Genomic DNA, 21,924 nt, shown 5'->3' with positions numbered 1-21,924 from the left:
ACATCAAATTGCAAAAAATTGAAAACTCTATGTTATTAAACAACAATCTTTATTATAACCGTGCAAGTATTTGGACAGTTTTGTTATACATCATAATCATTGTATCAGTACTAGCTTTACTGACAAGGTATCTATGGTCTATTTACTCAAAACCCAAAGCAATTCATGTTCCTGAAACCGACGCATTTTAGGCCATAGAAACTCCTAGTTTATATGTTCATCTAAGGGTGGAGGAGTTACATCCCTGTACTAGCAGCGTCAGTGTTATGCCGTCACAAGCAACTAGACTATAAATAGAAAATAGCAATAAGGAGCGTAGCTTGTTGTAATCGGCATTTTATACCGCTCGCAATTATTAAGTTCTGTCTGAATAAAAGTTAATCTCGAATCAATTTGTTTTATTGTGGATTCCAGTGAATTGGAATTTCATTTTTTTTCGTGTCTTGACAGACCTCAAATTCATCTCGCGACACTTGTGTAAGTTGTTCGTGCTGTACGTTAACTTTTTAAATCCCGTTCGAATAATAATAATAATATTAAAATAGTTGATATTTAACTGGCGCAGTTTTTCGGATTTTTGAGACGCCCAAAAGTGCATATTTTGAGTCGGTTTCTTTCAAGAATTTATTCAAAGATCCTAAATCCAAGGAAGCCGCCGACCAGTGATCGAAGGTACCTAGTGGTGGAGCACCATCTTGATCTGCTAGACGGGAACAGCGGAACTTCACAAGCCCCTGGACATAGTGCCGAAAGTATATCGACAGATCCAGGCTTTAGATTAGACACCAATAGGAAAGGACAAAAATCGCCTGCCTTGCGGACACCCTCGAAGCGGAAACTAACCTTTGCTTAAGAAGAATCATTATGAGAATACTGCTCCTTATAGTACTGTAAGTTTGATTGTTACTTCTCTTCTTTCCCCGTTATTTTTGCTGATTTTTATTCAATAATATATTTAAGATTTAAGCTACTTTTAGCATATTAAATTAGTGTGTATTAATTGTCTTAAAACATAATTTCACAATTGAGCCGATTAATGAAGCCGATTTAATCGAATCATTCAATAACATATCGATTCAGTCTATTAACGATAACATGCCTTCTGTAATTAATTATCAACTTTTAAGATATCAATCAGATAATATTTCTCTTTTTGATGGAAATCCAAGACTACTAACCAGATTTATAACTGCCATAGAAAATTTATTAAAGGCATTTTACGATCGAACAGACTCCAATGATACCATTAATGTCTTTTTTGTTGTTTATTTGATACCATACTTAGCAAGCTCACAGGTAGAGCTGCAGATTTAGTATCTTCACGTATTGAACTAAATTCTTGGAGTTTTATCATAGTAGTTTTGATAAATAGTTTTTCGAATCAGCGATCAATAGATTGTCTTATTCAAGATTTAATTAATTTAAAGCCATTTAAAAATGAAAGCCCTTTGCAATTTGGTATGAGAATACAGAATTCTCGCAGTTTACTTTCTTCAAAGTTAAATGCAACCTCTGATAGTAATAAGACTAAGCTTATTAAAATAAAACATTACGACGAGTTCGTTTTAAAAACAATTATTAATGGGTTATCATATAATCTAAAATAGGTAGTAAAATCCCCTATTAGTATAGAATAGGCTATGTCATTTGTTAAGGAAGAAGAGAATTTCATACTGTTTAAAAGTATACAGAATTTCGGGCAAAACACAGGAAATTTCAACAGACAATTTAAACCCAACGTCAGATCTACAGGTAGAGCTAATTTTTCGCATAATTTTAACCAAACCCCTATCAATTCATTCAATACTCAATGGCCTCAGAATGATCACCTATCTAGACCTTTCTCGAACTTCACGCAACATAACAATTTCTCGAGACCAATATTCCCCAACTTCAATCAACCAAACTATTCAAGAACATCATATTCTAATTTCAACCATGCAAATTTTTCCAGACCCCCTTTCAATAACTTCAACAATCATACTTATCAACCAAAACCAAATTTCCCTTTCAATAACCACTCCGATAACTCTCGAAGAATACCTTTCACACCTAAACCACCGTTCGGTCAAAGATCTTACAGATCAAATACTAGTCAAAGCCCCGTAGAACCTATGGATACTAGTTTTGGAAATACCGTCATTCACAATCCGAAAAAAAATTTCATTAGCCAGGAACTATACAATCGGGAAGTTCTCCCCCAATCACCCGAGGAACTTACTTCTAATAACAATTACTCCATTTACGACCTTTATAAAAACATCCACGTAGATAGCAATTTAAGTCGCGACCCCAATTATTACAAAGACTATAAAAATGAAGAAAGAAGTTCAAATTTTCCATCAACCAGTCGAAATATGGACACGACATAATATTACTCAATACTATTGACATTCAACTCCCTTACATTTTTATTCCTGAACTCAAAGCCAAATTTCTATTAGTCACTGGTAGTACTGGAAGTTTTATTAAACCTGAAATTGCCTACGAATATTTTCCTCATTTTATCTCAGACGAACCTTTTCAAGTTCAAACAGCCCATGCCACATCATTCCATGATGAAGTCGTATCATTACCTGTCTTTCCCACATTTCAAACTCCTGGCTCTCACAAATTTTTCCTGTTCAACTTCTCCGATAAATTTGACGGACTCATAGGACTAGATCTTATCAAACAACTAAACGCTAATTTAGACTTTAAAGCTAGTACATTGAAATTACCCAATGTCAAAATATCCATTTGCCATGATACAAAAAACCTTCAACTTCAATGACCTCATTGTCCCAGTATGAACCATATCATCTCCCCGAGAAGTATACAAAAGATACAAATTCCCGTTAACTTTACCGAAGGATATGGAATTATCCCTTATCAGAGGTTAGGACATTTTGAAATACCATAATGCCTCGTTAAAATTCAAGATAATACAGCCGCAACTACTATTTTAAACCCAAGAGAAAACCTGATAAAACTCCAAATTTTAGAAGCTTTAGAGATTGAATCCGTAAACTTGAATGAACTAAATTTCCTAGATCACCCCGCACCGCATGTAGCAATGGATCATAACTTTGATAATGTACTAAAACGTAATCTTGAAAACATTAAGCTTGATCATTGCAATCCTGAAGAGAAAAGCCAAATTCGAAAATTGTGTTCAGAGATATTTTCCATTGTGAAAGTATACCCTTGTCATTTACAAATGTAATAAAGCACCAGATTAAATTAAAAGATGAGACCCCCCCATTTTCACGAAAACATATCGATATCCCGAAGTCCACCGTTTAGAAGTTAAAAATCAGATATCAAAATTATTACAACAAAACATTATAAGAGATTCAAATTCCCCTTGGTAATCTCCCATTTGGATAGTTCCAAAGAAATTAGATAAATCAAATAAACAAAAATGGCGTATGGTCATCGATTATAGGAAGCTAATGAACAAACAATAAACGATAAATTTCCCTTACCAAACATTAATGAAATTTTAGATAAATTGGGTAAAGCACACTATTTTACAACTCTTGACCTTGCTAATGGGTTTCACCAAATTTAAATGAATAAGAATGACATTGCCAAGACAACTTTCAGTACAGATACAGGTCACTACGAATTTTTGAGAATGCCGTTTGAACTAAGAAACGCCCCGGCTACATGTCAACGTGTAATGAACAATATATTACGTGGCTTACAAAACGAAACATGCTATCTTGATGATATCATTATCTTCAGCACTAGCTTACAAGAATATATAAAAAAACTAAAGCAAGTTTTTACTCGATTACGGGATTCTAAATTAAAAATACAACTAGACAAATCAAAGTTCCTAAGGAAAGAAGTCCAATACTTAGGACACATCGTAAGCGAAGAAGGAGGAAAACCTAATCGGACAAAATGAATTCAGTTTCCCTATTCCTCGGACAACGAGAGAAATAAAATTTTTCTGGGTTTAATTGGTTACTATAGACGGTTCATTAAAGATTTTGCGAAGATAACGAAACCAATGACCAAGTGCTTAAAAAGGAATGCAAAAATTATATACACACCCAAATTCATAAATGCTTTTGACCATTGTAAGCAATTACTGATAAACTTCCCAATTCTGTAATATCCAGACTTCAGTAAACCATTCCTATTAACCCTCCGCGGAACAGGTCCGTCCTGTGAGGCCATCTAGCTGCAGCACTCCCATCCATTTTTTTAAATTTACGTGATTCCCCATTTATCTTCTCACCCCCTAAGAAACAATATTTAGATGCATTAGTCGACTTGGTTCGTTCAGTTCACACGCAAATAAATATTAGTTTGGTCTGTTAGGACATACCCGTTTCTTTGTGTAACTATTTTTTTCGGTAAGTCAAAATTAGTTTTCCAATAAACTGACCATTATAGACATTATTTATGTATTTTGCTACAGTTTATTATGGCTTCGAACGATCCTTTCGAAAAAGAAAGAGCTAGATTATGGGCTTCGCATGAAGAAGTTCCCGCTGATATTGAGGCCGATGATGGCATTGACACGTTAGATGGTGAAGATTTTGAGAGTGATTCTTGTGAGGAATTGGGCCACAACTCCGAAACTGAACAGTTAGACGTTGAGGAGTCTGTTAGACAAGCGGTCCAAGAGTCGCAAAATTCGTCTACAGATGAAAGTACAGTCGGAAAACAAAAACTTTTTTATCTCAGAAAAAATAAATCCACTAAATGGAGGAAACATCACTATCCAACAAATGTTCGTACAAGGAGACACAACATCATTTCCCACCTTCCGGGAACCAAGTGTAATGCAAGAGATGCAACTGCTCCGTTGCAGTACTTTCTTACTTTTATAAATGATACCATTATAAATCTTATAGTAACAAGTACTAATATTTATATTTCATCGATAAAGGATCATTATAAAGACCAACATGATGTAGCAGAAACAAATTTTATAGAAATCAAAGCGGTAATCGGTTTATTGTTTTTGGTTGGAAAGTTCAAAAGTAGTAGACGCTACTTGCGTGAGTTTTAGACCACAGATGGTTCAGGTCTGGAAATATTTCCTGCCGTAATGGGGTACAGAAGAATACAATTTTTGCTGCAGTGCATGAAATTCGATAATATTGATACTAGGGAAGAGCGAAAAAGAACTGACAAATTTGTTCCTATTAGAAATGTATGGGAAATATTTACTACAAATTGTAGAAATAATTATACTCTGGGGAATACGTTACTCTTGATGAAATGTTGTTTGCCTTTAGAGGAAGGTGCTTCTTTCGAGTATACATCCCAAACAAGCCTGCCAAATATGGGATTAAGATTTTAACTCTTGTTGACGCAAGGACAAATTATACAGCTCATTTAGAACCATATTTGGGTGTACAACCGGAAGGACCCTTCAAAGTTAGTAACAAAATACCGGATTTAGTAAAACGCATGATAACGCCAATTACTGGAAGTGGTCGAAACATTACATTAGATAATTGGTTTACATCATTTCCACTGATTGAAGATCTTCTCACCAATCATCGACTCACGATTATGGGAATCCTAAAAAAAAACAAAAAGGAGATTCCGTCAGAACTTACTGACATCAAGATACGTAATGAGTTGCCTACAATATTTTGCATACAAAAAGGACATGACTTTATTGTCATACACATCTAAAAATAAAAAGAATGTCTTACTCGTGTCGTCAATGCACCATGAGGGAAAAATCGACAAAGATATAGGAGAAATGGTAAAACCCGAAATCCTGACATTCTACAACGCAACAAAAGGCGGTGTTGATTCCGCTGATCAAAAAATGACTCAGTATAACGTAGCTAAAAATACACAACGCTGGCCTATGGTTCTCTTTTACAACATGCTAAATATCGGAGGTATTAATGCACATGTTGTTTAGAAGTCCAATAACACAGAGACAAACTCATTAACCAAATCGCGGAGAGAATTTCTACATAGGTTATCATTAGATTTGATCGACGAACAGCTAAGAAGAAGAGCCAGAAATAAACATATATCAAGATTTGTAAGAAGGACCGCATGTTGATTGACTGGCATAGCAATGCAAGACCCCATCACCGCTCCTATTGCACAACGGAAAAGGGGAAAATGTTTCTACTGTCCAAATCGAAACACGCAGTATTTTTGTCAAATATGCCATAAATGACTTTGCTTGAGACATGCCAAACCATTTTGTGAAGATTGCATGAATTAAACAACAGAAGTTTAATTTTGTTAAGAATTTTTACGTAACTGATTACATAATGTAAGGCTTTTAGTCTATGTCTTCTAAAAAATTAATTTGTAGTTTTTTTAGGATATTTCTTTGTTTTGCTAAATTATAATAAACCGATAAATGCAGATTTAGTGTTTTGTTTATTAAAACAACTATGTAAGAATGCTAATTTCAAAAAAAATTAAGTGTCCTCACAGGCCATACCCGTGTTGTAGTGCGACTATATTTTACCCGTTCCGCGGAGGGTTAACAACAGACGCCAGTAATTTTGCAATCGGCGCAGTGTTTTCGCAAGGATCTATACCTAACGATAAACCTATAGCCTTCGCCTCGAGAACCTTAAACGACACGGAAACTAAATATTCAACAATAGAAAAAGAACTGTTAGCGATAGTTTGGGCATGCAAGTATTTCAGATCTTATTTATTCGGACGCAAATTTTATCTCCCGATCTTAATCCACTGGATTTTTTTCTTTAGGGTCATCTCAAAAGTATAGTATATCAAACGCCCGTAAACAATAGAGATAAATTATTAAATCGCATTTTGTTGGCTGCTGACTCCATTAAAAATGACCACCACATGTTATTTCACGTACAAAAAAGATGTTTAGAGAACTTCAGAAAATGTTGCAGTCCAAGGTGCTCATATTGAACATTCTTAGTAACTTTAGTTGTAATACATATAATTTTTTTATAATAAACTGCTATTTTATTTAATTTCAAATTGTTGGCATGTATGATACATGTTGATAATAAAATTCGATTTTCTCAAAAACGGTACGAGATATCAATTAAAGCAAGGTATACCTTTTTTGTGGAAAAATTACCATAAAACCGAGCTATGGAAAAAAATACTCATTTGGTTAAGTCACTAAAAAAATATACGAGTTTAAATGAAAAATTTTGACTTTCCCTGTATAAGGAAGACGTATGAAACATTCCATTACATATGAAAATAAGCATGACTATGAGTTATTTAAACTACCCAACTTTCATTGTTACCGTTATAACTGTTTAAAAGTTACAGCAAAATTGTTTTTTTAATTTCTTACTTTGAGAGCAAATAACGTAGTAAGGAAGGCCGCTAGGAATTTTTTTTATATGAAGTTCTAGCATTATTTTAGCCTTCTCTACAACCCCTAGAATTTATGACATGACCTTTCCGGACACTCTGTATACACTGACCATAGACCCCTTGTATGACTCTCTAATCTAAAAGAACCAAACTCCAAATTAATATGTTATCAACATGCAAGGTTCCAGCCAAACCATGAAGAAAATAAACAGATGCACCCATTTACGTTAGGGTTGCGGGGCGGTGTTGGGTGAAGGAGAGGGATGGAACCCGGGATGGAGGGTAATCTGGTCCCGGTGGTTAAAGGGGACATTATATCTTTAACTCTGGCGATTATTTTCTACGTGCTGATAATAAATGCAGTCTGAGATTTAAGTCTTTTTTTTTCGGAGATTCGTTCGTTAACAAATAAGATGGCGGTTACGATTAGAAGAATTTGACTACCAAATAATTTACAAAAAAGCACGCCAGAAGACGAACGTAGATGCATTATCTAGAATACAACTAAACGTATACGACAACGAATCAGTGGTCAATAATCCCAGTGATACCGTTAGGAATATCAAGGAATACTTAGAACAACAAACAAAAATCTCGGCTCAAGGTGACGACGACGATACGAACAAACCGGACCCTAGTCAGCGAAAAATAAAAGTTATATCTGATATCCGACTCCATTCTGTAAATCTTCCCCACATGTACAATTCCAACGAAACCGTCCATAATCATCAAGCCGACCGTGAGAACACTGGTATAAGCATTCTCGATGAAATGATTAATAATAAGCCGTTGCAGTACTTGATAAAGAAATCCTCACATCTGCAAATCAAATGCAAAATCGAAATGTATGAAAAAAACTTGACCTATCATGTAGAGTTGCCCTATGATTTAATAACAATGAAGCAATTTATCCGAGAATACATGACCATTGGAAAACCATGTTACGTTTATTTTTACGACAAAGATCTAATCTCATTATTTACAGAAGTTTGTTTAGAATATTTTCAGAATTTGAAAATTGCAATGTATACCAAACTGCTTAACAATATTTTCGAAATTGAAGAAAAAATTATGCTCATTAAGCACCAACATGAGTGCAAACAAAATCATCGAGGGATAGAATAAATTTGCGAGCAACTTAAGAAACTTTACTATTGGCCCAACATAAAATGGGACGTAACACGATATATTAACGATTGTGTTATTTGCCAAACTGCCAAATACAGCCGACTTAAATCATATGTTCCACTCGTTAAAACAGAAACACCCAGTAAACCATTTCAAATGATACACATAGACACTTTCATATTTGAAACCCAAAATTTCCTGACGATATTTGACAAATTCTCCAAATTTGGTCAAGCATACCTTTATGACAGAAATGCAAAATCAGTTTGCGATAAACCCACAATTTTGTCTCATTTTTGTGATGTCCCGAGGAGATCACGTGCGACAATGGCAAAGAATTCAATAATGAACTATTAAAGGAATTATTAAAGGCCCAAAAGATAAACATATATTTCACTACTCCTAAATATCACGAATCAAATTCGCCTGTTGAACGTTTCCATTCCACTTTGATCGAACATCTTAGGATTTTAAAACAAAGGGATAACGTAAAGCTAATTAATGAGTTAATCTCATACGCCATAATCGCGTATAATAGCACGGTTCACAGCGTTACGAAATTTATACCCCACGAAATTGTCTTAGGTAATACAAATTCCAGAGATCCTCTTGATTTAATCACAACAACGTTTTATTTTGATTACGTTTCAACGCATAAAAATAAAATCGACGCTATGTACGAAACGATTGGAGAAAAAACCGATCAAAACAAAGAAAAAATCTTAGCAAAAAGAAATGTCAAAGGCAACGAAGCATTCGACTTTAATTTAAACCAAAAGGTTTACAAAAACTTAAACCCCAGAAATAAAAACCACCCTAGATTTAGCGGTCCATATGTAATTATTAAGAAATTGAATCATAACAAAGTAAAAATCAAAAGTGTCAGAAGTCCATTCAAAACCGAAATTGTTCATGTTAAAGAATTGAGGAAACCCCTTATTATAGATGACCCTTCATACACGGAAAATCCCGATACCACGACTTAAATAACAAACCCGGCAAATTACCTTACAAATTAGGCAATGCCCAGAAAACAATCAACCACTGGAATTTTATTCAAATGTATGATATGACTAAATTATTGGAGGAATTTTCGGATATTAACATTAAATATGATTTACTTCATGAGACCATAAATAATTCTACAGATTGCAAATCCAAATTTCATAACTCTTTTGTGATAATAAATAACTTGAAACAAAAAATTAATGAACAGATAAACCAAATTTTCCCAACAAAAATGCGAACTAAGCAAGCCTTAATAAACGCATTGGGCACTATAATCAAAACCGTGACAGGAAACTTGGACCAAGAAAACACAAAACGCATTGACCAAAACATTGACATACTCGAAGAAAACCAGAACGACTTAAAATTAGCCCTCGATAAACAAACAACCCTCTTGACTAACGCAATAAATAATTTTCAAGAAACGATAAAAAATGTATCACACAATCAAATTGTTTTGGATTCACGAATTAAAGAAATCATAGAAGTCGTAAATGAAGTCGATATTAAGGAAGCAAATCTTTTTGAGTTCGTTAGGATTCATATGATCATCACACAGATTACAACATTTTATCAAAATATCTATGATATATTTTCAGATATAGAAGAGGGAATCATGTTCGCCAAATTAAATACTTTTCATAACAAGATGATTAATTCAGACATGCTTTTAAACGAATTAAAACTCATTCAAAACCAGGTACAACAAGGAAAATTACCATTCGAACCAGACACCAACAATTTATTGAATATCGAAAACACTTTAAAAATAAAGAATTACGTAAAAAATAATGTGATAGTCTTCATAATCGAAATCCATTTAGTGGAAACCGAAGCTTATAATTTATATCGATTATTTCCGTTACCTGTCAAATACAGCAATTCCTATAAAATAATTGTACCAAATTTTAAGTATCTCATAATAAACGATAAAACATTTGGATACGTTAATCAACCTTGTCAAATCTTTCAATGAATATTTATGTTCTCATGTACACCCCAAAAACTGTAATGATTATGTACTTTGCGAAGTTGAATTGCTAAGATATGAAAATAATATTACGAATTGTAATCCAGTATATTTAGATATAAAAAAATTTACAAATCCAAAATGTAGACGAAAGTAAATGGATTGTAATAACAAGTCAAGAAATCATAGAAGTAGAGACTTGTAAGGAATCACAAAACAACGTCTTATTAAACGAAACTTATTATATTTAATAGAATTAGAACCTAAACGTAATTTTTGGTTAAGAGATATTATTTTAAGAGGTTACGGAAACACGAAAACTGATTTCCAAAATGTACCCTTACCGAATGTTACCCCTAATTATAAATACCAAGTATTTCATAAGGAAATAAAAATGTCCAATCTAAACCATATTAATTTAAACAAAATTGTTAAGTTTCAAGAAGAGATAAATTTACAAAAAAATCGAGCATTCTAAATTGTTAAATAATAATCTTTAATACGACAACACAAGCATTTGGACAATCCTGTTATATGTTATTGTAAGCATATTAATATTAATTTTATTGACAAAGTATCTATGGCCTATATAGTATGTTAAGCCTAAAAAAGTTGTAAATCAGGAAAATGATATACTATCGGCCACAAAAGTGGTCGACTACGCTAAGGTTCAAAATCGCTTGACGCATATTCCGAGCGAAGGCACCTTATCAGTACACAAAAAATGATCCAGAACAAAAACGTGTATAGAGTTATAAATCGGATTTAAGAAAATACGATAAAAAAAAAATTTTTATTGTCTATTCCCAAGCGAAAGCTAAATTACAACTGAACTCTACTACTAAACAAATTTGAACGAACTAAACTTCTATCAAGGATGAATGCGGGTTCCCAGGAAAATGCATGGTAGCAGTTTTATGGGAACTACTGCTTTGAGACAAATCTTGGAATTAATTTGTGGAATGTGATTACACTGCATTTGCCTGAGAATGTAACTCTAGCGAATAAATTTAGAATTTTACATCGAATACCAAGCTTGCCGGAATATTTTCAGGATGATAATTTCAAATAAATCATTTCTGCTAGTAATTGTGTGAAAACATCACTATATTAACATTGAATTTTGTAAATTGCAAAAGTTGATATGGCTATTATATTATATATAATTGTTTAAGATGAAAACGAAAAAAATACATGTTAAATTCAATTATAAACAAGACCAGTAATTTACAAAACACTGTAGAACAACTTACTAAACTTCAAGACTTATTAACAATAATATTTTGCTGGGAATTAGGAATTAACTAGTCCGACTGTTTCCTACCTCTCACTTAACAATCAAGTGATTTCTATGTCGCAAAAGTTCTTTAGACAAAAGATGACATAAACGGCGTTTTTCGTAATGCGTACGTTAAAAGGGAAAATTTCAAGACACATTTTTTTCGGAAATACAGTACGATCGAGAGAAAATAAACTTAAAATTTATATAAATAAATGACTAAATTAAAAAATAAACAATTCTAATAGCGGGTTACTCCCCCATTGGCGTCAATGACGTCTTGTAGCCTCCGGCCCATTGAACCCACAAGGTTTTGGCACAAGAGTGAACCTCTAACCCCATTCCAGATTTGGTTGCAAAGTGCCACCAAATCTTCGGTAGTACGTTCATTGTTATTATGCCACCTTTGAACCATTAGGCCCCATAAATTTTCTATGGGGTTTAGGTCTGGTGAATATGCAGGCCAGGGAAGATTGTTTATGTCTGGATGCTCGTGTATTTGGTTTGCGCGATGTATCCTAGAGTTGTCATCAGCATAATTGATGACAGGCATTTCTGCCACAGGATGCAAAGTACGAACAGAAGGAAGCATAGCTCCGTCGAGCATCCGAACGTACTCAATAGAATTCGCCCTTGTTTCAAAACATGTTATGCAGGCAAATGAATGATCAATCAAGCTATATGATTATAAATTTTTGAGGCATAATAATTGCATTTTTTGCTTGGCACTCCAAGAGCGGCCTAGCTTATTGAGAGAAAAATGCAGAATTACTTCTTTTAAACTAAGACATAAAAAATTCTATCTTGTGATAAACCGTTGTAAAGGTGTTATTAAGAACTTTTAAAAACCGCCGAAACATGCATGGGTCCGTATTTGAAAAACTCAAGTTGTTGTCTCATTATCTCAAAAGCTAAGGAACATTTAAAATGTTAAAATTTACTGGTTTGTACATATAAGAAAACTACGAAGTTCTTGTATCAAACGTTTTGATGAAAAACCTTTAGTTATCGATTCATTTAGAAAATTAAATTCGACCTAATTTTAGTTTTCTCACAGTAACTCAGAAACTAACAATCATTCGGCAACATTGTTTTCAGTTCTTAGAAGAGTATTAAATTTGGCACATTTCTTCCAATTTAACCGACCCTGTAACTCTTCCCGTTTAAGAGATAGCAATAATAGCACATCGAATTTGGAACACCCTGTATAATACAGCCGACATATCACAGACTTTTCGCTCAACTCAAGATAAATTTCTTGCCAGAAGTAACAATATAAACAAAAAAACGTCCCCAAATTTAAGCCAGTGATAAAGTTACCTTAATTGAAAAAAAACAATGTGATTACGTAACCGTACGTACCGTACCGTAATATTCAACTCACGATTAATTTCGGAAATATTATGGCCTTGTTCATGTAAAAGTACTATATTGTTTTTAATATTATCGCTCAGATTTGGTGGCATTGTAGCCGAACGATGAACTGAGAAAATACCAAAAAATAAAATTGTCTCAATGAATTGGGCCAGCAATACATGTTTTTGTGCAAAATATTGATGTATATACACAAAAAGGGGGATCCAACAAAAAGTAATCTAGGTCAAGTGTGACAAAAAAAGGTATCCGACCCACAATACCGCAAGCGATTTTGATTTGAAACTGGTCGACCACTTTTGTGGCCGATAGTATTTTAGGTCATAGAAATTTGAAGGTTTATATGACCATCCAAAGGTGGAGGTGTTACAATCTGTTACAGTCTATGCATTGCAACATATGCATAAATATTGTGACGTCACACCAAATTAGTATAAATAAGCGATTATTGTAAGACGCGACACTTGTGTAAGTTGTTCATTCGTGCTGTACGTTAACTCGTTAAATCTCGTTCGAATAATAATAATAATAATAAAATAAATTTGTGTTTTTTTTTTAGCTTCATCAAAGTTGATATTTAACTCTCACTAATTCCGAAGAATTTAATCGAAGCAATGCTCGGATCAAAAGGAAAATGGAATAATTGCAGTCAGGCAACTTCTGAAATAGTCAAAAAAAAAGATAGGATGGAACGCGCTTCCCGTGTAGTTTGGTCATTTGATAGTACTCGGAAAAAGCACAAATCTAAAGGATAAAGAGGGGAAATATCTTTCTGTCTTTTTCAAGAATAAAACAATAGTTTGAAAAATAGACTCAATTCAAAATTTCACCGTAAAAATATATGTACCCAAATTGATTAGATAAAAGGGTTTCATTTGCGAATTCTTTTTGATATTAATTCAGGTATTGTCCAATTGAGGTTAATGATAAAAAAAAAAGTTCTGGCTCTGATGGACGGAAGAATTTATAAAAAATAAGCAGGGGAAAGTAAAATGAAATCGCTTTTATTCGTTTTTCTCTCTGTCGAACGAAAATACGTTTTTACAAGCTACCGCGTCGGGAAAAAAATCGTAAAACAACAAAACCTCCGCTGTCATCGACGTTTTATCTCTCGGGAAAGTTCAGGGTCGAAGTAAGGTACGTGGAAATTTCGAGGTTTTTTAGGGGGTAGACGCAGTAGGCGAATCCTACATTATCCAGCCGTTGAAACAACAAGCTGGATGTCTTTTAAAGATTTTTCCTCGATAAAAAAAATACCATTTTGCCAAATTTCGACTTATTTTCATGATTCCAGGTAAATCTGCGTTGTTTAGTGGGTTTGAGGCATTTTAAGTGCAATTTTTCCTTTTTCACCGTTTCTTGCTTATTTTGGCCAAATCGGTCAATTTGAACGTATTTCGGGACGAACTGATCGTTTCTGACCGAAATCACTCTTTTCTGCCAGTTTAACTTATATTAGCACGTTTTCACTGAATTTGAGTTATTTGAAACCCAAATCGAGAGTTTTGGACGATTTTACCAAATTTCGACTCATTTCATGATTCCAAGCAAATCTGCGTTATTTAGCGGGTTAAACTCATTTTAGGTGGAACTTTTTCTTTTTCACTGTTTCTCTCTTATTTTGGCCAAATCGGTCGATTTGAGCATATTTCGTGAGTTATGGAACTACCAGATGGAGGGCAATTACAAAAGACACTGACCAAACAGAACGTGACAATTAAAGGAGGATGCAGCGCCAGTTGAACAATTATTATTATTATAACTTTCGAGTGGTAAAGATATTGTAGTTGTTAAATAAATTAAATTTTTTAAAAAACGCCTTTTGCTGATCCCGTAAGTTAAGTGGCGCAGTCGTTCGGATTCTTTTAAGGAGACCCAATGCGAATCGATAGAATTGAACCTTTTTCGTTTCATCGATTAACCGAGAAGGAACCTGTAATGTCGGTACATGTGGCTGACAGAGTAAATTTTCCGATAATCGAATATTCCCCTCTATCAAAGAGCTGTCAAATTTCCCTGGACCAACGAAACCCCGGTTGCTGAGACCGCATCGCTGAGCAACGTAAAGACACGCTTGAGAAAGATTTCCGAAGCAATGCCTTATAAAATGATCAAGATTTGCCTGTTAGTTGTGTAAGTGAATTTGATTTCTTTATGTCTAATATTAAAGACGTAATTAAGCAAATCTTGAATCTTAATTTGAATATTTCGATGCCTTTAGGTGACTGTTTCTATAAACAAACCAGCAACGTCTGTTATTGAAGAATCTAAAAAAATGATAATTATGTCTCAATTTAAACCCGAATATCTAAATTGTGTTCCTAACTTTAATGGAAATCCTAACGATTTAAATAGATATCTGTCGATATGCCAATCCTTAATCGATAATTTTTACGACCATACCAACCCCGCGAACTTTCAAAATATCTATTTGATAAATTCACTTATTAGCAAACTTACCGGTAATGCGAAGTTAGTAATTAACATACAAAACGTAAATAATTGGGTGGATCCCAAAAAACGTCCTACAACGTAATTTTGCTGATCAGAGAGATGAATCCTGTTTGAATAAAAATTTAGTTTTGATAAAGCAACAGTTACACGAAAGACCATCTGAATTTTACGATCGAATATTACACATTCTGAACTTGTGCTCGTATGTCGATTCTCACGAAAATTTAGTACAAGAAAGAATCTTAAAGAGAAATCTGTATAATGACCTGGTTTTGAAAACTTTTTTATCCGGACTTAAGGAACCCTTAGGCACCACTATATGATGTATGAGACTAGTAAATTTAACACAAGCTCTACAATTTGTCACTCAAGAAAATAACACTCATTATTTTCAAAATCAGTCGAGACCCGGACCAATGTTTCAACAACTTTATGCTAGTAACCCAAATCCAACACATTTTAAACCACTTCCAACCACTCGAGCCCCAAGCAACACATTTCGACCGATCTTTCCACCACAACCAATGAATACAGGACAAAATTTTAACAGACTACGGTCTAAATACTTCGCTAGCTCACAAGTCTTCGGACGACCCAACAATCAGAGTAACGTATTTAAGCCTAACCCCGTTAAGCAACTATCACCCCCTACACATATGTCAGGAATTTTCAATTCAGTACAGAGGCCTATGACAAGTAATTCAAACTCTACTCAAAGGTACCAAACCCCCAAATACATTGTCGAAGAACTATATAATACGGAAGCCCAAAATGTGTTTGAACCCAGCCAAAATACGGACGAATACGTATATGAAATATACGCCCAGCCTGAAGAGCAGGTTTGGGAACAATCCAATCGCTATCAAGGCGGAAATATCGGATCCACAGAATTCAAAGTTCGTAATGAAGCCGACAGTTCGCAGATAAGATGAGCCCGATCAATACTATATCCCGACAAATCAAGAGGATAATTTTTCCGAAATGTCTCCCAATACGAAAAAGAAATAGAAGGCACAGTAATAGACCTTAACCTTTCAAACTTAAGTAAACTCTGTTACGTAATCTTCCCAGAAATAAAACTAAAAATTCTAATTGACTCGGATTCTACTCGTTTTTTCATGAATCCCGAGATCGTAAAAAAATTGTATCCTGATCGAATTTCAAATGACCAGTTGAAAGTATCAACTGTGTTTCACAAATAAACTCATCAATATAGCGCAAGAATTCCTGCGTCTAGGATGTTTAACCTATCCCAAAACATTGACCTTAAATTTCATCTTTTTAAATTCCACAAGGCATTCGATGGACTTTTAGGGGTCGACAATCTAAAAACGCTTCAAGCCAACATTGACCTTGCAAACGACTATCTTCTTACACCATTTGCTCGCATTAGATTACGTTTGCATGAAACTCAACCTGAGTTAAACTATATTACGATATCACCTCATGTTGAACAAGTAATAAAGATAAAAACATCTGTTAGGAATGGCGATGTAATAATACCACATCAGAAAATGTGCGGTTGCGAAATTCCTGAGAGTTTGTCGACGGCTAAGGATGGTTTTGCTTTCACGACGATTTTGAATAGTACATGTGAACCCGCAACGTTAAATCTTTCTCACATCTTTGAAGTAGAAAAATTTAACCACGGAGGTTTCGAAGAGATAAATTTAAATCACCTGGACGACGGCAACGAAAGTACTGAGTTGAATTTCTCCAAATTTCGAACAGACTACCTCAACGAAAAGGAATATTGCTAACTTTCGAAGTTAATTAAGGAATATTCGGACATATTCTATAACGAAAATGATCCTTTGACATTTACCAATAAAATTAAACACTGCATCAAAACCTCAGACGAAGTTCTTGTATACTGTAAATCATGTCGATATCCGTTCACACCTAGACAAGAGGTGGAAAAATAGATAAAGAAAATGCTCGATCAACAAATTATCAAACCCAGGATTTTTTGTGATAGTTGGTAAAATGTTAATTGAAAAATGAAACTTTATTTAGTTGCCTCTTATTTTATCAAAATTTTATCACATAAATTGTTTTGTATCACCGTTATCAACTAAAAAAATTCGTAAATGGGCATACACATGGTCCTAACTGAAGGCCTGGCGGTTCGTGAGAAAGTACAAACGTGCGTACGCTGTAAACTGACGGCGCATCGAGCCTGTGGAGCGATGCAAACCTCACGATTCTTGGCTTCCGACGAGACTCGCAGGCAGGTTTCAACGTATGTGCGCTTTCCGAGTCAAGTTACCAATTCATCTACTTGTTAGTGGTCTCTTATTAGCCGTTAAATCATTAAATTAAAATGAGTGCAAAAGAAAAATCAATATTACTTGAATTTATTGAGTTATACAAAGAAAATACTTGCCTATGGAAAATAAAAGGAAAAAAATATCTAGACAGAAATAAGAAAGATGCTGCGTATCAAATATTGTTAAAAAAAATTAAAGAAGCTAAATCCAGACGCTACAATTGAAGATGTTAAAAAAAAGATCAATTCTTTAAGGAGCAGTTTCCGAAAGGAATATAAAAAAAACAATAAATTCTATGAAATCGGGAGCTGGAACAGAAGACATTTATCAACCTCATCTGTAATATTATGAGTCTTTAATGTTTCTAAAAGACCACGAAATACTCAAATCTAGTGTAGGTACGAGTAATCCAGACTTTTTGGAAGAATTTTCTAAGGGAATTTTATATAATAGTTAACGCTTAATTTATACAACTCTCTTTTCTTTAATTGTTATACTCTTCAATTATTATTTTACTTCCATTTATCATTTAATTACAATGTGTAATGATTACAACTCTATCCAAACATTCAGAGAAGAAAAAGATTGGTATTAACCCATCTTGTCCCAAGCATCGAAAAATTGAAAAAAACGAATTTTTTGTTTGGAAATATTTATTTTGTTACATTTAAAAATACATTACATATGTCAAAAAAACTGGCAAAAAATTATGTACAAAAAAATACTAGTGCGTAAACGAACCATTGGGAATATATATGAAATACTGTTTTGGGACACATAAGGATACTACTAATAATTTTAACGAAAATTTATCCCATAATGTTTCAATTTTACATAAAATAACTAAAATTGAATTATTTTGTACATAAAACTTTATTTCATATAAAAAACAGCATAATATTTCATGGTGCATTAACGCACCACTGGTAACAGACGGTTTCATTTTTGATGATACTGTACAAAGCAGGAAGTATGTAAATGTACAGGGTGTTTCAATTTGGAGTGTTTTGACAGGAAAAACCAATTTCCTGACTAGATAGAAGAAAACTGATTTAGGTGGCACGGGCTCGATTTTTGAGATATGTTTAATGCCAAAAACTGTTTCCCGATATCTTCACAGCCCACTAAGATACAGAAGGTTTTTCGATTTTTGGCCATTTTGAAAATAGCCAATAACTTTCTTATTTATTAAAATATTGTTTTTGCGTAAACATTATTGTAGCACTTTTTTAAAAGGAATCTAATAGAGTACTCAAATTTTTTCTGTTGTTCACCGTTTTCCTACAAATTGCTACGACTTCATTTTTCCAAATATAAATTATAGGAGGTCATGACTTAACAAAATAGACAATTTTAAACCCTTTTCAACGATATATATACTTTAATATTTATGTCCAGTTCGATCACCCGACTTAACCTCCTGCGATTTTTTTTATGGGGCTACGTAAAGAACAAAGTGTATAAGGATAGACCAAACAATTTAAACGATTTGAGGGCTTGAATAACTAATGTTTTCGAGAAATAAGTAATGAAATGTTGGCAAATGTAAGGCAAAGTTTTATGCAAAGACTCAGTGTATGTATTGAACATAATGGCCAACATTTTGAACATTTACAGTAAATTTCAATAAGCAGCAAAAAACGAAACCGATAGCCATAAGCGGACATAAAATAATGTATGCTAATATTACAAACATTATTGTATTTTATTTCAAAATTTTCCCAATGCAGCCCCCTAACATTTTTATGCAGCGGTGTGTAAAAAGAGATGCCCATTCCAAACAAAGACAAAAAATTATAGGTTGCTATTTAAAAAAAAAGTTAGACATGCCAGACGTGAGACTATGAGATCATCATTATATGCGAAAGAAGTAGTTCCAAAACTTTTGTTTCAACGTTTTTTTTCTATCCCAATATTTCAAAAGATATAAACATTATTCCATACATATAGGTCACCCTGTATAAATCATATCTATTGCAGTGAAACCTCTCATAAGCGGACACCGTTGGTTCCAGCTTTTTTGTCCGCTAGTGGGAGGTATCCGCTTGTGGGAAGGGTGGAAATGAAAATCAAAAATAATACTGCATATTTTTTATGGTTTTAAAAAACTAAATTAAAATAAATTCGAATTTAGTATACCAAGTTACTTAAGAGTTAAAAAAATCTAAAATCTTTGATTGTTTCATTATTTTTTGTTTTTCCTTGAGTAAACAACTTTGAAAATGGGATTCTACACTTTTAAGTTTTTGAAATGCCACAAAATCGTCTTGTGCAAATATTTTTAAGTCTTCAATCACTTTCAGGGCTTCACTATAAGATTTTATTGAAGAAATTTCAGTGATTATAACTTCTTCCTCATCATTTTCTTGCATATCTTGCTCACGCTCTTCTGAAAGTTCGTAATCAATGTTGCAATGTTCTTCTGTAGAAATTGCTTCGTCTATGTTTACGTATTTTGACGGTCCCACAGTGCTACAGACTTCTTTGCAGTTTCTTATGAGACTCGCCAAAAGTGACAAAGGCAGGAAGTCTTCTTGTTCATATTCTTCTTCAGAGGCAGGCAAAGAACTTTCATTTTTCTTAAATCCAGCTTTAGCAAAACAGTTTTTGATAGTGGTTTGGGACACATTATTCCAAGCCCTATGTACAAAATACAAAGCTTCCAGAATATCTATAGATTTAGCTAATTCTGAAGCAGATAAAACAGCATCTACTTTAGTTAAAATATGTTTTAAAATTAAGTCTCGATAAAAGAATTTAACATTTTTAATTATGCCTTGGTCTAAAGGCTGATACACCGATGTACAATTGGGGGGTAAAAAACATATTTTTATGTTTTCTAAATTAAGGTCCCGAGGATGTGAACCGGCATTATCCAAAAATAAAAGTATTTTTCTATTCTGGATCCTCATTCTTCTGTCCATATCTAAAAGCCATTCCTTCATTATATCACGGGTCATCCATGCTTTGGAATTTGACTTCCATGTAGCTGGCAAATCTTTGATAGGAACATTTTTAAGTGCGCGTGGACGGGCAGCTTTTCCAATAACCAATAACTTTTCTTTTTCTCCAGCCATACTAACACAGAATAAAATAGTGAGCCTGTCTTTTGACATCTTGTTACCGACACATTTTTCAGATTTAAGTGCCAATGTTCTGTCTGGTAATGCTCGGAAATATAAACCGCTTTCATCTGCGTTGTCTGTCATATGGTCATATGGTCTGTATCCCAAAAGAAGAGATGGCAACTTTTGTAAAAATTCACTGACATCTTAGGGGTTAACATCTGCCGATTCGCCAGATATAGATTTAAAACTTATATTGTGCCTTTTTCTCCATTTGTCTAGCCAACCATTAGGAGCACTGAATTGTTCGTATTTCAACTTGCAGGCTATTTCTTTAGGTTTAGCTTTTATCAGTGGTCCTGATATTGGAACGTTCTGGCTTCTTATTCGAGAGAACCAATCCAGACATTCTTTATCAATTTTCTGTGTAACATTTTTTAATCTATTAAGTTTTTGCCCTAAACTATCACCAGATTGCCACATTTTACGAAATTTCTCTTTTTTTTGTAAAATTTCTGCTGCCTGGGATTTTCCTATTTTAAACCTTAAAAAAATAAACAAAAAAATATTTCAACCAAGTTTTTGTTACTAACTTACTTCTCTGCTAACTTTCGTACAGATAAATTATCCTTTTCAGCAATATTTATAAGTTCTATTTTTTCTTTTAAAGTTATAAATCTTTTTTTAAGAGGTGCCATGATGTGTTTCGTTTCTTACGACATTACGTAATAAAAACTAAAGTCGTGTTTACTAAGAACCAAATAAAGGGAAAGCCCCGACATTCATTTTTACGGCAAATAACGTAACTAAAATAATATGTATTTTTGGCCGGTCTTCGGAGTTTCACGTCCAGTTGTAGGAGGTTTTTTGTCACTGCAGGGAAAATTTTAGTGTCTGTGTCCGTCCGATGGAGTTGTCCACTCATGGGAGATTCTTTTACATAGAAAAAAGGTTTTAACCTTACAGTTTCAAGGAAATTGTTCGGTTATAGGAGGTGTCCGCAAAGAGAGGTTTCACTGTAATTCGTTTTGGGTAAAATTAATTTTTACTAATTATGAAATTATATTATTACTATGTTAA

General features: G+C 33.7%; 4 protein-coding genes across 4 annotated transcripts; 2 read left to right on the top strand and 2 right to left on the bottom strand.

Moving 5' to 3' along the window:
* Window positions 1-1,640: 1,640 nt before the first annotated feature.
* Window positions 1,641-2,372, top strand: LOC136418323 (ras guanine nucleotide exchange factor E-like). The gene has a single exon (XM_066404351.1). It carries the CDS (start codon window positions 1,641-1,643, stop codon window positions 2,370-2,372), a length of 732 nt encoding a protein of 243 aa, XP_066260448.1.
* Window positions 2,373-4,420: 2,048 nt separating this feature from the next.
* Window positions 4,421-16,441, top strand: LOC136418322 (uncharacterized). The gene is made up of 4 exons (XM_066404350.1): window positions 4,421-4,649; window positions 4,854-5,000; window positions 7,727-8,047; window positions 16,188-16,441. The coding sequence occupies exons 1-4, from the start codon at window positions 4,421-4,423 to the stop codon at window positions 16,439-16,441; spliced, it is 951 nt and encodes a 316-aa protein (XP_066260447.1).
* Window positions 16,442-19,926: 3,485 nt separating this feature from the next.
* LOC136418321 (tigger transposable element-derived protein 6-like) lies at window positions 19,927-20,988 on the bottom strand. Its single transcript, XM_066404349.1, has one exon. It carries the CDS (start codon window positions 20,986-20,988, stop codon window positions 19,927-19,929), a length of 1,062 nt encoding a protein of 353 aa, XP_066260446.1.
* A 63-nt stretch (window positions 20,989-21,051) lies between these two features.
* On the bottom strand, window positions 21,052-21,542 carry LOC136418320 (tigger transposable element-derived protein 3-like). The gene is made up of 2 exons (XM_066404348.1): window positions 21,442-21,542; window positions 21,052-21,388 (listed from the first exon to the last, which is right to left on the bottom strand). The coding sequence occupies exons 1-2, from the start codon at window positions 21,540-21,542 to the stop codon at window positions 21,052-21,054; spliced, it is 438 nt and encodes a 145-aa protein (XP_066260445.1).
* Between the last annotated feature and the right edge of the window lie 382 nt (window positions 21,543-21,924).

Source organism: Euwallacea similis, chromosome 34 (assembly GCF_039881205.1).
Source record: "Euwallacea similis isolate ESF13 chromosome 34, ESF131.1, whole genome shotgun sequence".
In the NCBI taxonomy this organism is placed as follows: domain Eukaryota; kingdom Metazoa; phylum Arthropoda; class Insecta; order Coleoptera; family Curculionidae; genus Euwallacea; species Euwallacea similis.
This window is presented reverse-complemented; position numbering and strand designations above follow the sequence as displayed.

Excerpts from the sequence above, each read along its gene's own strand:
- LOC136418323 (XM_066404351.1), top strand. The coding sequence starts at position 1,641 with ATGTCATTTGTTAAGGAAGAAGAGAATTTCATACTGTTTAAAAGTATA.
- LOC136418322 (XM_066404350.1), top strand. The coding sequence starts at position 4,421 with ATGGCTTCGAACGATCCTTTCGAAAAAGAAAGAGCTAGATTATGGGCT. Across the intron at positions 4,650-4,853 it reads AAATTCGTCTACAGATGAAA|TAACAAGTACTAATATTTAT; the intron begins GTACAGTCGGAA and ends TAAATCTTATAG. Across the intron at positions 5,001-7,726 it reads AAGTAGTAGACGCTACTTGC|AAGAATTTGACTACCAAATA; the intron begins GTGAGTTTTAGA and ends GGTTACGATTAG.
- LOC136418321 (XM_066404349.1), bottom strand. The coding sequence starts at position 20,988 with ATGACAGACAACGCAGATGAAAGCGGTTTATATTTCCGAGCATTACCA.
- LOC136418320 (XM_066404348.1), bottom strand. The coding sequence starts at position 21,542 with ATGGCACCTCTTAAAAAAAGATTTATAACTTTAAAAGAAAAAATAGAA. Across the intron at positions 21,389-21,441 it reads GTACGAAAGTTAGCAGAGAA|GTTTAAAATAGGAAAATCCC; the intron begins GTAAGTTAGTAA and ends TATTTTTTTAAG.